Source organism: Oratosquilla oratoria, chromosome 43 (genome assembly GCF_046742065.1).
Source record: "Oratosquilla oratoria isolate Oo_2021 chromosome 43, ASM4674206v1, whole genome shotgun sequence".
In the NCBI taxonomy this organism is placed as follows: Eukaryota; Metazoa; Arthropoda; class Malacostraca; order Stomatopoda; family Squillidae; genus Oratosquilla; species Oratosquilla oratoria.
Genome location: NC_134819.1, coordinates 18,544,474 through 18,560,529, shown reverse-complemented (window position 1 = coordinate 18,560,529; position 16,056 = coordinate 18,544,474). Strand labels below are relative to the sequence as shown.

At 39.3% G+C, this 16,056-nt stretch overlaps 1 protein-coding gene across 4 annotated transcripts in view; it reads right to left on the bottom strand.

Moving 5' to 3' along the window:
* The window catches only part of LOC143021951 (dual oxidase maturation factor 1-like), a 57,010-nt gene extending 41,392 nt beyond the window's left edge, over positions 1 to 15,618 (bottom strand). For 2 of the 4 annotated variants that reach the window (XM_076179868.1, XM_076179870.1), the window contains exons 1-5: positions 15,508 to 15,618; positions 12,473 to 12,673; positions 11,795 to 11,852; positions 6,738 to 6,872; positions 1,272 to 1,358 (exon numbers count right to left, since the gene is read on the bottom strand). In XM_076179868.1, coding sequence (XP_076035983.1) covers positions 1,272 to 1,358; positions 6,738 to 6,872; positions 11,795 to 11,852; positions 12,473 to 12,628 — 436 coding nt within the window. In that variant the 5' untranslated portion in view covers positions 12,629 to 12,673; positions 15,508 to 15,618. Of the gene's footprint in view, positions 1 to 1,271; positions 1,359 to 6,737; positions 6,873 to 9,502; positions 9,627 to 11,794; positions 11,853 to 12,472; positions 12,674 to 15,507 lie in introns of those variants that run through there. The other 2 variants (XM_076179869.1, XM_076179871.1) reach the window with 2 other exon arrangements.
* Positions 15,619 to 16,056: the final 438 nt, after the last annotated feature.

Sequence of the window (16,056 nt, the reverse complement as noted above, 5' to 3'; positions counted from 1 at the left end):
ACAACCATTCTCGATTCACCCCTGTCTTCTGTCCTCTCCCATCCTTCCTCAACAGACATTCCCCTCTTCCCCAAAGCCCCCTTCACTCCATCCATCCACCTCATCCTAGGACTTCCCTTCATGTTCACTTCCTCCACATCTGCCTTCCATACCTCTTTTACTCCTTCTCTCTTCCTCTCTTATGTTCCGTGTTTCTGCCCCATACAGTGCTGTTGGCACAATCACTCCTTCATACAGTCTCCTCTTAGCATCCATTCCCAAATGTCTATTCCTCATTACACTCTTCAATCCACCAAGGCATTTACTCGCTTCTCTCAATCTACGTTCTACCTCCACCTTCACTCCACCTTTTTCTGCCACATTTGCACCCAAGTATCTAAAACTATCCACTTCCTCCAGTCGCTCTCCCTTAATGCTCACTTCCAGTCTACTGCCACTTTCACCCATTGTACATCTCATCACCTTACTTTTACCCACATTTATCTTCAGCTTTCTTCTATCACACACTCTCCCAAACTCTGTCACCAACTTCCTCAATCCCTCCTCTGATCCTGCCACAAGCGCAGTGTCGTCCACAAACAACAAATGATGATAATGACAACAATAATAATAACTAATAACATTATTAATAATAATAATAATGATAACGACAACAGTAATAACAATAATAATGATAAAAGTAATGATAATATTATCAATGACAACAATAATAACAATAATCATAATGATGATGATAATGATAACAATAACGGTAATAATAATGATGATAATAATGATAATGATTACCAATAACAATATAATTATAATGATAATGATAATAATAATAAAACAAAAATAATAATAATAATAATAAGGATAAGGATAATCATAGTGATGACAATAATAGTAATAATAATATTAATAATAATAATAATAACAAAATTACAATAATAATATCATTATGATAATAATAATTATGATAATAATGATCATAATAGTGATGACAATAGTGATGATGACAATAATAATAATAATAATAATAATAATAATAATGATAATAATAATGATAATAATGATAATAATAATAATGATGATAATAATAATGATAATAATACCAACAATATGATAACAGTAATAATAACTATAATAAAAGTAATGATAAAATTATGATGGTATCAAGAATTACAAAGCACATGAAAGCAATGTTATCGATAACAATAGCATCAATAACTAAGGTAATGATACTTTGATGACAGTTTTAAAGAGAAAAACAAAAATGTGGTTCTACCAACCGAAAGGTCCGAAGCCATTCCTTCCCTGCGTCCAGGTCCACCAGAATCGTTCGTTGTAGTCGATTTTCTCCTGTCCTTTATCAGGGGCTGTTCCAGGGTCAGAAGGGGGTGGTGTAAATAAGATAGATAAACAAACAAATAAATGTGAATTAATAAATATCTTTCTTTGTGGGGATAGTGCCTTTATCAGTACGACATTTTGCTTGTTACAGCTTTATCAAAGTAGATGCACCTGATAAAGCTCTACCAAGAGAGATGTCATACTACTGAGGCTTCGTTCTCATATGGTGTTGGAGTGGACAGCATTGTCCTCGAGGTTAACCCCTTCCATACGGTGCCGCATACATAGGCGGCATGAGGAGCAAGTGGATACGCGAGGCTGCCATATCGGCGTCTTGATTATATTTATTGTAGTTGCCCCTGCGTAATGACATTTTCTCTAAACCAGTGGTTCCCATACTTGTTTCTGTCATTTCCCACTGCACCCAGGTCAACTATCCAGATTTCCCCCTTCATGTGTAGCAGGGAAAGAGTAGTTCAAATACACTGTGGCTATTTACCAATTTATTTTTCAAATGTACAAATATACTGATAAACAGGCATTCTCTCTCTCTCAGACATAAGAAAATCCATCAGAGATTTTTTTTAGTAGGTAGTGTAATTATTTCCCCCTGGTAGCTTCAAATTTCCCCCCAGGGAGAAATTTCCCCCAGTTTGGGAACCACTGCTCTAAACTGTCTTCATCACATTTTCTATGGTTATCAATATTCACGGGTGAAAGAGAGAACGATTGATATAAGCGGTGACTATACTTTATGATGCGAGTATTATTACGACACTCTCTCCCTCTGGAGTAAGTTTGGGCCAAATCGGAGACATGACGGTTTTTGGCCAAATCCGTGGGTAATTTTGAGGGTCATTTTGGCCACTTGTCCCGATTGGGTCACCACCTCAGCTACAGGTCGAGGGCCACCAGGGCTCTTGCGGATTGCACTTATATACTGCTCATGCTAAAAGGACGGGCGCCAACAGGCGGAAATGAGAGGAGAAAATTACACAAACATAAACAAATTTGGCTGGTCGCCACAACCTCACCCTTGGGTCCAGGTTCCCCACGTCTACCTCGCTGTGCCCTGTAAACGACTCTCTCCCTCTGGAGTAAGTTTGGGCCAAATCGGAGACATGACGGTTTTTGTCCAAAGGGCGAGGTTATGGCGACCAGCCAAAATTGTTTGTGTAATTTCCCCCTCTCATTTCCGCCTATTGGCGCCCGTACTTTTAATCTGAGCAGTATCTAAGTATGATCCGCAAGAGCCCTGGTGGCCCTCGACCTGTAGCTGAGGTAGTGACCCAATAGGGTAATTTTGAGGGTCATTTTGGCCACTTGTCATGTCTCCAATTTGGCCCAAACTTACTCCAGAGGGAGAGAGTCGTCCACAGGGCACAGCGAGGTAGACGTGGGGAACCTGGACCCAAGGGCGAGGTTGTGGCGACCAGCCAAATATGTGTGTAATTTTCCCCTCTTATTTACGCCTGTTGGCGCCCGTACTTTTAGCCTGAGCAGTATCTAAGTGCGATCCGCAAGAGCCCTGGTGGCCCTCGACCTGTAGCTGAGGTGGTGACCCAATCGGGACAAGTGGCCAAAATAACCCTCAAAATTACCACGAATTTGGCCAAAAACCATCATATCTCCGATTTGGCCCAAACTTACTCCAGAGGGAGAGAGTCGTCCACAGGGCACAGCGAGGTAGACGTGGGGAACATGGACCCAAGGGCGAGGTTGTGGCGACAAGCCAAATTTGTTTGTGTTTGTGTAATTTTCCCCTCGCATTTCCGCCTGTAGGCACCCGTACTTTTAGCCTGAGCAGTATCTAAGTGCAATCCACAAGAGCCCTGGTGGGCCTCGACCTGTAGCTGAGGTGGTGACCTAATCGGACAAGTGGCCAAAATGACCCTCAAAATTACCCACGGATTTGGCCAAAAACCGTCATGTCTCCGATTTGGCCCAAACTTACTCCAGAGGGAGAGAGTGTCGTAATAATACTCGCATCATAAAGTATAGTCACCGCTTATATCGATCATTCTCTCTTTCACCCGTGAATATTGATAACCATAGAAAATGTGATGAAGACAGTTTAGAGCAGTGGTTCCTAAACTGGGGGAAATTTGAAGCTACCAGGGGGAAATAATTAAACTACCTACTAACTAAAAAAAATCTCTGATGGATTTTCTTATGTCTGAGAGAGAGAGAGAGAAAGAATGCCTGTTTATCAGTATATTTGTACATTTGAAAAATAAATTAGTAAATAGTCATAGTGTATTTCAACTACTCTTTCCCTGCTACACATGAAGGGGGAAATCTGGATAGTTGACCTGGGTGCAGGGGGAAATGACAGAAAAAAGTTTGGGAACCACTGGTTTAGAGAGTATGTCATTACGCAGGGGCAACTACAATAAATATAATCAAGACGCCGATATGGCAGCCTCGCGTATCCACTTGCTCCTCATGCCGCCTACGTATGCGGCACCGTATGGAAGGGGTTAATGTTCATGAGGGCGAAACTGGAATGAAAGATGAGGGTTTTTTGAGTTCATCCAGTACTGGTAGTGAGAAAAGTGGAGAGGAAAGGGAGGCTTTTTGGATCAATTTAACTTATTCTTTAGAAAATTTTAGGAGGAGCTTAGGAATGTAGATGTAGTGGTGTTGGGGGATCTCAATGCTAGAGGAGATGGGCCAATAAATGGAGTAGTAGCTTATTGGGCCGTATTCATAAAGAAAAGGATATGCTTATACTTGCAAAATATGAAGGAAATCCTTCTACTTGTATTCATAAAAAAATCAAGCAAAACCTTTTCCTTGTCAAGCAAAAGCATAACCTTATAATTGCATAAAAGTAAATGGTTATACATAAACAAGACCCTTTACTTCAAATAAAAAGCATATGCTTCAAGAAGGTTGAGTCTGGTCAGTATCAGACTACAGTTAGAAGTGAAAGGTTTTGTCCAACTCTCAGCACGATGGCAGAGTTTGTGAATGTGAGGCATGTTAAACATTACATGCCCCATTTACCTACACCTGATCGTGATTTTAAGATGTTATTCCGTTTTGAAGAACAAAATGTACAGTGGCTTGCGGACAGATTTTTAGGCACCAATGAAGAAACTCGGGAGACGCCTTGTCATCTGTCCATAGAATGAAGATATGTTTGCGTTATCTCAGTGATCCTGGCTATCAGAAAGGTATCGGTCAAGAATTTGGTGTTAGCCAAGCTACGGTATCACGGACTGTGAATGCAGTAGTTGATAGCATAATTGCTCATGCGAATGAATGGATAAATGTTGAGACATTGTGACAAGTTGAAAAAGGTGGAAAAAGAAAGTCACGAGTCTCGTTCCGAGTTTATTTCTGACCGAAGAAACTACAAGCGAAACCGGTCAGGAATAAACTCGGAACGAGAATGGATAATTTTTTTTTTTCTTATTTATATTGTATTTAGTAATTTTGCCATGCTTATAATGTTACCTGAAATAATGTAGGAGAGCAATAACCACATACCTCCACTCAGCAACCACCAACGCAATAGTAAACTCGTGTACGGGAAACAGGAACATCACATCAGAAATCTTACGAGTTACGACACGTTCAAACATGTAACTATGTAACCCGGCGCTCCCGAAACACGAGTCATTCTTTTACTTCTGCTTTACTTCTCCCAAGTATAAGGTAATCATTATGAATATGGAAAGAAGGATATGCTTATACTTCTACCTTATACTTGCAAGGATATCCTTCAATTTTTTTAATACGGCCCATTGTCTATAGAGCATCAAGAGTTCTCTCCATGTGAATTTTGCAAAGTCAAGAGAGCTGAGGATTGCTGGTTCCTGCCTCCAGAGACGAAAGTCACACCAATGGACATGTTATAGTACTGTTGAAGGAGTGGCTAAAGTGATCAATCACATACTTATTAGCACTTGGAAGATCCCACAGAACTGCAGGGTTTATCAAAGTGCTGAATTCTTTTGGACTGATAATAGACTTGTGGTCACAACACTCAGATTGTGCATCAAATCCAGGAGAATCCCGAGATGTAACCCACCTGGTTTTCATCTGGAGAAACTCAGGGATGTTGCATGTGCCCATGAGTATGTAGTAGCAATCTCTAAGTGATTTGAAGCACTTAGCTCTTTTGAGGACTCTGAAGAACTGTGGGACACTCTTACGTATGAAACTCTGAAAGCTGCTGAGAAGTGCATTGGAAAGTGCCCAAGGTCAAGGAGAGACACGGGAAAGTATAGAGTTAGGCTGTGCTGCCAGAATGGCTGGGGATATGGACCAATACAAGACTCAGAAACTGCAAACTAGAGCTCTCATGAGAATGGATAAGGAGAGGTGCATAGAAGAATTACTGAGGATGTCGATGGCCATTTTAATGCAAATCACCCTCAGGACTGCTTACCAAACCTTGTGAAAACTGCTCCAAATATGTGACCCAATATCACATCACCCCTTCAGTACAACAAGCCTATTTCCAGTATTTCATAAAAAAAAAATCCTTATCTAGCACCAAAATAGTGACAAGATTTATTGCCTTGTTATTCTATCAAGCTCAGAGGTAGTAGGAAAATACCAAGAATCAAATTAATTTCAAATGGTTCTCCCATTAATTTTCTAGATTCCAATTTCCTGTTCAACTGAGCTTTACAATGACCATCAACAAATCCCAAAGTCAATCCATACTGTTTCTCGCAGTGTCTATGTTGCATGTTCAATAGTAACGAGTTGGGGCACCCTAAGTATATATGTCAAAGCTCAAAAGAGAGATGAATTACCCACATTGGAAAATGTTGTTTCCCCAATGTCTTTAAGTAGCAGGAGAATGTGAAAAAAAAAGAGTATTTGAGGTTGGTGGATGGAGAATCAAGTATTGATCCATCAAGAGGAAGTAGAGGACAACAACAAGCTTCAGCAAATATATATTCCCAGGAATAGAGGGGGGTGTTATCTGAAGACAAGATCCACATAATATTCACACCAGAGATAGCCCTGGCCATATTATGGATAACTGTGGAATGTTTTGACGATGTGGTGAAAAGATTAGATGGCATTGAGGAACAGAACAAGGAGTTACGAAACGACATCCGTCACCTGAAAAAAAAAAAAAAAATGCTGAAGGAACTGGACAAAAACAACGAATGAATTCTGGAGGAGTTGATCCGTATATATAGCAATAACAATAAGATCAACAAGCCACAAAAAATAGATGAATAAATAAATAAAATTATAAAAATAAAAACACAAAGTAAAAAACAATATTTTATTCACCCAAGTTGCTATGGCAAGAGGCAGATACAAGCTGGGGAGAGCACAGCTTTTTGGGATTGTGAAGCCAAGCCCCTGAAAATAGCACTACCAGAACAGGAGGAGGCCAAATAAAGGTTGGACAAGACTGTCCCACAACTCACCTTTGAGAGTGATGTTGACAGCTCTGAGTCCAATTTTGACCCCAATGTCAGCCTCGATGTGGTCGGGGATCCCTGCACGGTAGGGTGTGGTCGCTCGTACATGGCCAACTTCCCACTCGTGGCCAAAGTTGCACACTGGAAGCAAAGAGAACAAATCACAGAGAGCTAGACAGAAAACCAGGATAACAAGGGAGGGAAAGGATGGAAAGACAGAAGTATCAACAAACATGATAGGCAAAGAAAGAAAGCATTAGACTTGAGAGAATAAGATGGAACAGAAGAAAACAGGAGGGGAGGAAAACTTTGTTGCCCATAAGCAATGCCTCTGTCCTTAAGAACAATATCATTATTGAGTGGAGAATTCATCAGTCACAAAAGAATGTTGCATGACTCTGGTCCATAAAGGTGTCACAAGTGTCCTTAAATTACTTACTTCATTACCCCATACAGGGAGGGACAAGATGAGGCATGGAGGAAATAGATACAAGAACAAGAGAAACTTGGGAGAAAAAAAAATGGAGAAGAAGGCAGTGAAATGCAACTCATTGAGAGGAGCTGAAAAATGATTGGATTGGAGAAGAAATACTGCTTTAAAATTACAGGAAGAAACAGAAGGGAAATGTAAATTAAAGTGAAAATAACAGTAACAATAGTATTAATAATGATAATAATAATAGTAATAATAATACATCCATATCCATTACCAGCATGCCTGACATGTGATCCACATGCATACAAGAAGTTGCTGACAGACACTGGCTTCTTGCAATACCTCCAATCTTGCTGACCTCCATAATCCCAAATCGTAAACACCTGACTCAAACATACAACACACATCACACCACCGCCCAACAGAAAGTAACTGAAACAAGTACACAGTGTTGCCAGACTATAATTATAACTGCAAACCATAAAGCATGTCAAGACACATTCATTAATATTAAATAGATCCATTGCAATGCAACTAACACACAAACAGTATTGTACAAATCCCAAACCTATAATCTAACTGTTAACACTACACCAGATAGGCATATTCATATATATATGTAGCAACTGTGTTGCCACAGCAGAATTCTCCCTTACAAGGAGTACCTGGGGGCAGAACTCTCCCTTAGAGGTAATACCTTGGGACTCTCCCCAAAGGGCATTACATCTCCATGCTGTAAATATTTCTTCACTATAATAAATCAAGAAAACCTGAAGAGGATTTACATTCCCTGCCACAGGTGTAGCCATTCATCAGTTACATGGCTGGAGGCAGCAGTGATGGCAATCCACTACCCCTCCCTATGCCTCCAAAGAGAGACTGCCCATACTCTTCTTCCCATGCCCAACTGAGTAATCACTAACCAGTTACATAACTCGCAGTAGCAGTGGTGGCAGTCCACTAGCCCTCCCTATGCCTCTGAAAAGAGACCACCCATCCACAAAGGCTACACAACATGTCCAAACCATCCCAATAGTCTTTCATTAACCCTATCTCCCATCTCCTTTTCCATCCCCATTCTCCTCCTCGTTTCTCACTCTATCCAGCCTAGTAACCCCTTCATACAATCTTCTCTTAGCATCCATTCCCAAATGTCAATTTCTCATTACACTTTTTAATCCCAAAGACATTTACTTCCTTCTCTCAATCTATGTTCTATCTCCACTTCCACTACTCCCTTTCCTGCCACATATTCACTCACACATAGACTACAGTAGCATATTTAGTGACTAAGGCTTCATATGCCTCTATACATAATGGAAAAACTCCAGTGAATTGTTGGGCAGTAGGGCTATTATTGAATATTTTTCAAATAGCCCATATTTTGAACATTTCAGAGCATCTTTCTTCGTTCTGATAAAAGCAGCCAAAGATCTACATGATGGCACAAAAAATTAATTTTATTGAAAGCCTACTAACTTGGTCTAACTACTCTTAGCATGCTATCAGTAGAATATGGTCAGAGATAGTTTTGGTTGGTGAAAGCAGAAATCTATCAGGGCCGGAGCCTTTGAGGGAGGGGTTGCCAACTGCCCTGCCCCCCCACCCCCCACCCCTTTGGAAATTTTCAAGATTTTAACTTCCACATTTTCTGAACTACCCCACCAATACACTCCTCCCACAAACTACAGGTTCCTTCACTGGGTACTACTAGATCATTGTATTTGGAGGGAAATAATGCAACTCAAGAGGGATTACAAATGCATATGGTATGAGATATAACAAATTAATGTTAAATGTACAAGAAAAATAATGTTCCTACATGTGAAAACCATAGATCTCCCAATCTTTTTCTTTTCCAAGCCTGAACCTACCCTTAAACCCTGTGCTTCCTTCTGAAGGGCTGTAACACTAGAATGCACGTGAAATCTCGATACTTTTTTTTTTTTTTGAAGACCCCTAGACGCTTTTGCAACCAAAAGGACCCCTCTCTTGCACTTTTCTCCTGTTGCAATTTCATGTATGCAATGCATAACAGACGGCTTTGCTATATGTTACATCTTGACTGGAATAACCTGTCAAAATTTGGGAGGGATACCCCCCCCCCCATCAATCTTTTCTAAATGTAAATCTACTGCCCCCTGGCACAGTGGCTGCTCGTCAATAGGGGCTGTGAGACTGGAGCTACTGCCAGCCACCCCAGTGGATTTCTAGGATTCACGAAAATAATGTTAATTTATTTATGTTTGACTATCATTCACATAAAACATCCATTCTCATATATTTATATAAAAAAAATACCGCAAAACAATGAGGAAATGCGTAAATTATTTACTATTTACTGATGCGAAAGCGTGGAGAAGGGGATTGGCTTTCCCGGCGGTATGGAGAGTATGGACTGCCTACTTGGTAGTTTTGGCTCAGCTAGCGTCAGTCGTTAGGCGCATTTTGGCGAGTACAAAAGTCAAATGACTTTGGCCTGATTTGACTTCTGGTCAAAACAAACCCAAAGCGTGATACCGAGAATTTTATTTTAAAACCTCGAGCACACAAATAAGTCAAATCAGGCCAAAGTCATTTGACTTTTATACTCGCCAAATGCGCCTATATGGAGAGTGTGGACTTCCTGGCACGCAGTCTTGTCTCAACTTTTGTTGTAAGTGATTGCGTGTTCTTGCGTCGCTCTTATTTTCGATCGTGTTTTTAAATTTGCCAGGTGTGCTTCTGACCCAGGGCAGTGGATAAGGTGGAGGGATGACCCGTCATCCAGGAGGTGCTAAGATAAGAGGCAGGGTGGAGGGGTGTGGAGTGTATTCAGGGATGGAATGGGTGGAAATGATTTTATGCCTTTTCCTTTTTGGCTACCTCCCTTGTAAGGGGGGAAAAGCCTTGGTATATGTATGTATGATTTTGGTGTCGTCCAAACTTGGATATTTAGAATTTATTACATTGTAGGTGCAATATTTAATTTTTCATCCAAATTAATTACTTGTTAGTATAGCTTATTTTAAGAAAGTTAAACATTATTTATAATAACAAATATTACTATTTTAAGACAAATTAAATACTGTATGTAATAAATTTGAAAAAGTCGAAGTTTCGTGAACACTTCCATAAATTAACCCTTAAAATCCGACGACCCCTCAAGTCAATTCGTCTCTGATGACGAATTTATGACCGAAAAATCGAGTCTTACCAAATTGAATAAAATCATGCGAGAATCAGTAGCGGCAACTTTTACTACCAGATTCGGGCCGGCGTGCTACGGCGTGTCAGGCGACCCTGCACAATGGTTGGTATCAGCGCAGTTTGGTTTCAAGCATCTTTTGCACCAGATAGATAGAGCAAGTTCTTAGGGACACCATAAACGGGCAGAAAATAAATATTTGGTAGATTTGGCGACGAGGAAGAGTGGTTGAAAGTGTACGAGTCTTTCTGTGCATGGCCGATTTTGTACACACTATTGCATAATGTGTTGTTTTTGCGCAACCACGCCCACACATATAAAAGCTTCCTCTTAGTTCCTTGAGGCATGTTTACACTAATATCACACTGATTGAGGTAGATAATCCCGATAAATAAGATGCAAAAACTACTCCCGAGTCACCACGTGTATCAACGCTCTACCGCGTGTATGAAAGCACTAACTGGCATCGTAGCATTCTCTGGGCAGTGTTGACAAGTCAGACAAACTTCCCTAAAAGTATGAAAGCGCTACCAAATCTAGCGCGATTTCTGTAAGGGGTTGAATATCGTGCCGCCCGGGCGGCATATCGGTTCTCCCCAGTGCTGCCTCCCGGGCGGCATATCGGAGTTAACGGGTTAATGCCAATTTCTAATAAATGAAAAAGTTATTGATCTGTTTGCAGAAAACAAGAACATGAGAATGGACTTCCTTTTCAAATAGCCTAAGTCTGCCCTGAGGAAGTCAAGCATTTACTGGTAAGACCTAAATAATTGAATAATTATCTGTCTATCTATATAATCTATCAATAAAAGTATTTAAGATTTTATTTGTGTCTGAATGTGAGACTGCCCCCCATCAATAACAGTCACGAGCCGCCACTGCCCTGGCATTTGTCAGCCCATGGTCCTGTATGTATATGATATCTCGTAACGATTCATGAAGCTACTCATAAACAGTTCACCCAATTTATTCAATCCTTATTAATTTGAGCTTGACGCCGTGAATTCTCAGTGGCTTCACTTTTGAAACTACATCATACATGCTCGATCCAGACTTTGAGATCAGTAGTTGCATGATGTTTTAGAATGTGAATTAGCAGACGACAAATATTTTTGTAAAAAAAAAAAAAAAAAAAAAAAAAAAAAAAAAAACTTTCAAATACTACTTCTGATGTAAGATATTTGTTTTAAACGTGGTTTTCGTGAAAATGGATAACCGTGAAAGAAAAAATGCAAAGTTGTACCTAGGCACAGTGGTTACCCTTAACGTACACACGATCCAAAAGCAATACATTTAAGTTTGAGAGAAAAATTCAAAGTGAGCTGATTAGTCATTAGTATACAGAACAGCAGGAATAATTACGCAAACACGTTACGACAGTCGACATTGACTTATTTGGTTATGATCATAGGAGCACGGTAATCGAACTTCTCTACTTACACATGATGATGAGTCCAATAAAGAGACTGATTGTGGTCCGAATGAAGGAGGAAAGGCCCTGCCGATATAAAAAGTGTCACATTTAGTAGCTGCCCAACTAATTGTGTTAGCATATCATTTAGTAATTCCATACCTGCCGATGTAAAACATATCACATCGCAACAGCTGCACACCTGCCAGTGTGAGATGAATCGTATTTAGCAGTTGCATACCTGGCAATGTAAACATGTGATATTCAGTAGTTTATACTTGCCGATGTAAAATTAGTCATATTAAACCTTTACACACCTGTCGGTGAAAAATTGACCAATTTTAAGAGCTGTTGCACTCCAACTGATACAAAACATACTTAGAATTTGTATACCTATCGATGTGAGACATATTTAGCAGTTGATAAACAATAATGATAATAATAACAGTACCAATAGTTATAATATTAATAATGAATAATAAAATTGGATGAAAGAATAAAAGAAATGAAAAAGTGGAAAATAGAGATCTTGTACTTGGGCCGAAGACGGACGGCGGGGAAAGTATCGTATCCGACGTCCGTCTTTGGTCCCTGAAGTCGCATAACAACGGTCATGGATGCCAATATAAATGTACACGCATACATGCATACATTTATACTTAAATAGATAAATGGATAAATAAATAAATAGATACATAAATAAATACCTCTACGGGTCTGACCAATGTCACGACACTGTAGGTGAAGAAGAGGGTGATGAAGGCAACGATCCACCCGACTTCGAGAACGTCGACAGTGACTGGCGTCTTGTTTTCTGGGTAGATTGTTGGGAAGGGCAGCGATCGGCTGAAGTCGAAGACCATCCTGGAGGAAGGGTGGGAGAGAGGAGTCTCTCTCTCGGACTGAAGCTGAATGGAAGAAGGGCAAAGTCATGAGTAAAGAGGCCAAGATATTAAATTGGAGGATACAATAGAGTGCGAGCAACAAAACGTTAGGAAAATAACAAGAGCTTGTGTGTATGTGTTTACCTAATTGTAGTATAAAAGGAAGGAGCAGCGCTCGTTAGGTCACGTTTCCTACTCTCCAAGTTTATCATACCGAGCTGCCTCAAATCCATGCACAGTTCCAACTGAATCTATCCTTGGTTTCCAATTATATTTAAGTTATAATTCATTTACTGTTCCAGCTTGGGCTATATCACCTTCTAAGCTATTCCAAATATTTATGCATATATATGGAAAACTGAATATATTTACATCCTTTAGACATTTGATCTTTCTTAATTTGTTCCCACGACCTCTTAAAGATCTCCCATCCTAAATCAAGATACCTCTCCCAGTCTTGGACGGGTCAGGGTTTTGATTGTGTGTGTGTGTGTGTGTGTGTGTGTGTGTGTGTGTGTGTGTGTGTGTGTGTGTGATTCACCTGGGTCTTTTTGGATCACGTGTTGGACTCATGATCAACAGCTATTTCTCTCCCGTAAGAGAGCTCAGAGCTCGTATAACCGATCTATGGGTAATGCTTTGACCTTACACGCAACCATACACCCAACTCCCCGCCCACAGGAGTTGGAGTAACGACTCGAAGCACAGCTATACTGAAATTATTTCAGCCCTGGGCAGGATTCGAACCCGGACCGCCATAGTGGCAGTCGGGGACTCTACCAACCGCGCCACCGAGTCGTGTGTGTATTCACCTAGTTGTATTTTGCGGGAAGGGGAGCTACGCTCGTGGTATCCCGCCTTTGTATCTCGCAGTGTCTAGTTTGTTTTTAAATTTATGAATGGTTTTTGCGCACACTATTTCCTTGTCCAGTTTGTTCCAAGTGTCTACCACTCTATATGGAAAACAGTCTTTCTTCAGATCTCTTCTGTAGCTATGTTTTTTTATTTTCTTTCCATGTCCTCTTGTGCTTCTCCTGTCCCAGTTTAACAAGTCCTCTCTATTAAGTATCTCTGTGCCTTTCATGATTCTGTATATGGTCAGTAGGTCACCTCTCTCTCTTCTTTGCTTCAGAGTTGGTAAATCTAGTTTAGCCAATCTTTCCTCATATGACAAGTTTGTGAGTGCAGATGCCATTTTTGTTGCTGCTCTCTGGATTCTTTCTATTTTATATTCTTTTTGGTACTGGGTGACCACAATGTCGCCGCATATTCTAGTCTAGGCCTTATCAGTGTGACCAATATTCTTTTAACCATTTCTTCGTCCAAATATATAAATGCCACTTTTATTGATCTTAGCAATTTTGTTTATCTGTTTGTCATAGGACAGGTCGTTTGAGATAATTACAGCCAAATCTTTTTCGGATCTCTCCTTCTTTACCTCCTTGGTTCCAATTTTTTATTATCCTGATATTCTGTTTTTGCTTTTTCCAAATTCCATTATGCTACACTTCTTAATATTGAAGTCCTCCTCCCATTTCTGACTCCAGTTCCATACATTATTCAGGTCTTATTACAGTGATTCGCAATCCTCTTCATTTTTTACTTTCATTAACAGTTTGGCATCGTCAGCAAAGAAGCTCATGTAACATTTCACATCCTCATCCATGTCATTCACATAAATAGCAAACATTATTGGAGCTAGTACAGATCCTTGCGGTACTCCACTGATCACCTCTTTCCAATCTGAATATTTTTCTCTGAGCACTATTCTCATCTTTCTACCAATGAGGAAGTCCTCCATCCATTTTAGTAGGTTCCCTTGTATCCCTCCTATATGTTCGAGTTTCTTTAATAATTTTTTGTGTGGTACTTTGTCAAAAGCTTTTTGTAAGTCCAGGAAGGCACAGTCAGCCCATCCATTCCTTTCTTGCACTATGTCTATTAATCTTGAGTAGAAACATATTAAGTTTGTGATACATGATCTTCCTTGTCTGAACCCAAATTGTCTTGGGTTTATTATATTGTTGTATTCTAGGTTTACCCATGTATTCTTGATTATTTTCTCACAAATTTTGGCTATAGTGCTTGTTAGTGAGACTGGTCTATAGTTAGTTGGTCCTTCCTTGTTTCGTCCTTTACATATTGGTACAATGTTAGCATTTTTCCAGTCTTTTGGTATTTTTCCTTCTTTGAGTGAGCAATTTATTATGTTATGTATTTTGTCCGTTAGTTCTTCTTTGCATTCTTTTAGAATCCAATTTGCAATTCCATCCGGGCCATGTGATTTCCTGACGTCAAGGTTTGATAGGTGTTCTAATATTTCTTTTTGTGCTATTGTTATGTCGCTCATGGGGGGAGATCGCCTTTCATTACCTTCGTTCCAATATTGTGTTTTCTCTCTAGTGAAGACAGAATTAAAGTGGTTTTTTTCATGATTTCGGCCATTTCTAAATCTTCTGTGTATTCTACAATTCCTTGGCGTAGTTTCACCATTTCTTGCTTGTTTTTAAGTTTACAATTCACGTATCGATAGAATAGTTTGGGTTGCTATTTGCATTTATCTATAATATCCTTTTCGTGGTTCCTTTTTTCCTCTCTTCTCACTTTAACATACTCATTTCTATAGTTTATATATACTTGCCATTTTCCAGGATTTTTTTTTCTCCACCTTTTCCAAGCCTCTGTCCCTTCTGTCTTTTGCCTCACTGCATCTTTTGTTGAACCAACATTTAATGTACACTCTCTCGCTTCCGTCTTGGTACGTGCGTGTATATACGTGTATGTAAGTGTCGGCAAAACACAGTTTGAAAAGGGATGGTTTGTGGAATTAGAATTCGAAAAAAAAGAACACGACTTACTATTAACGTCGGAATGAAGCTTAGACCCTCACGTACTACACAAGGAGAACAACACGAATGGGCAAGCAGGATACTTCACATCCGGAATTATCACTACAGACTGAAATCCCCAAATAGATTACGGCGTCAGAATGTCAAGACCACTGATCCCTTACACATTGACATTTAATATGTATACATACACATGTACACGTATAAATGTGCATATATATATATATATATATATATATATATATATATATATATATATATATATATATATATATATATATATATCCATATTATATATATATATATATATATGTATATATATATATATATATATATAAATATTTGTATGTATATATATTATTTATATATATATATATATATATATATATATATCTATATATATATATGAGAGAGAGAGATTGGGTGGTGGAAGTAAAACAAAGATATTTTCGGAATATATTTTACTTCTACGTTACGACCAAAGTTGGTCGTAACATCTTCGTTTTACTTCCACCACCCAATCTCTCTCATATATATATATATATATATATATATATA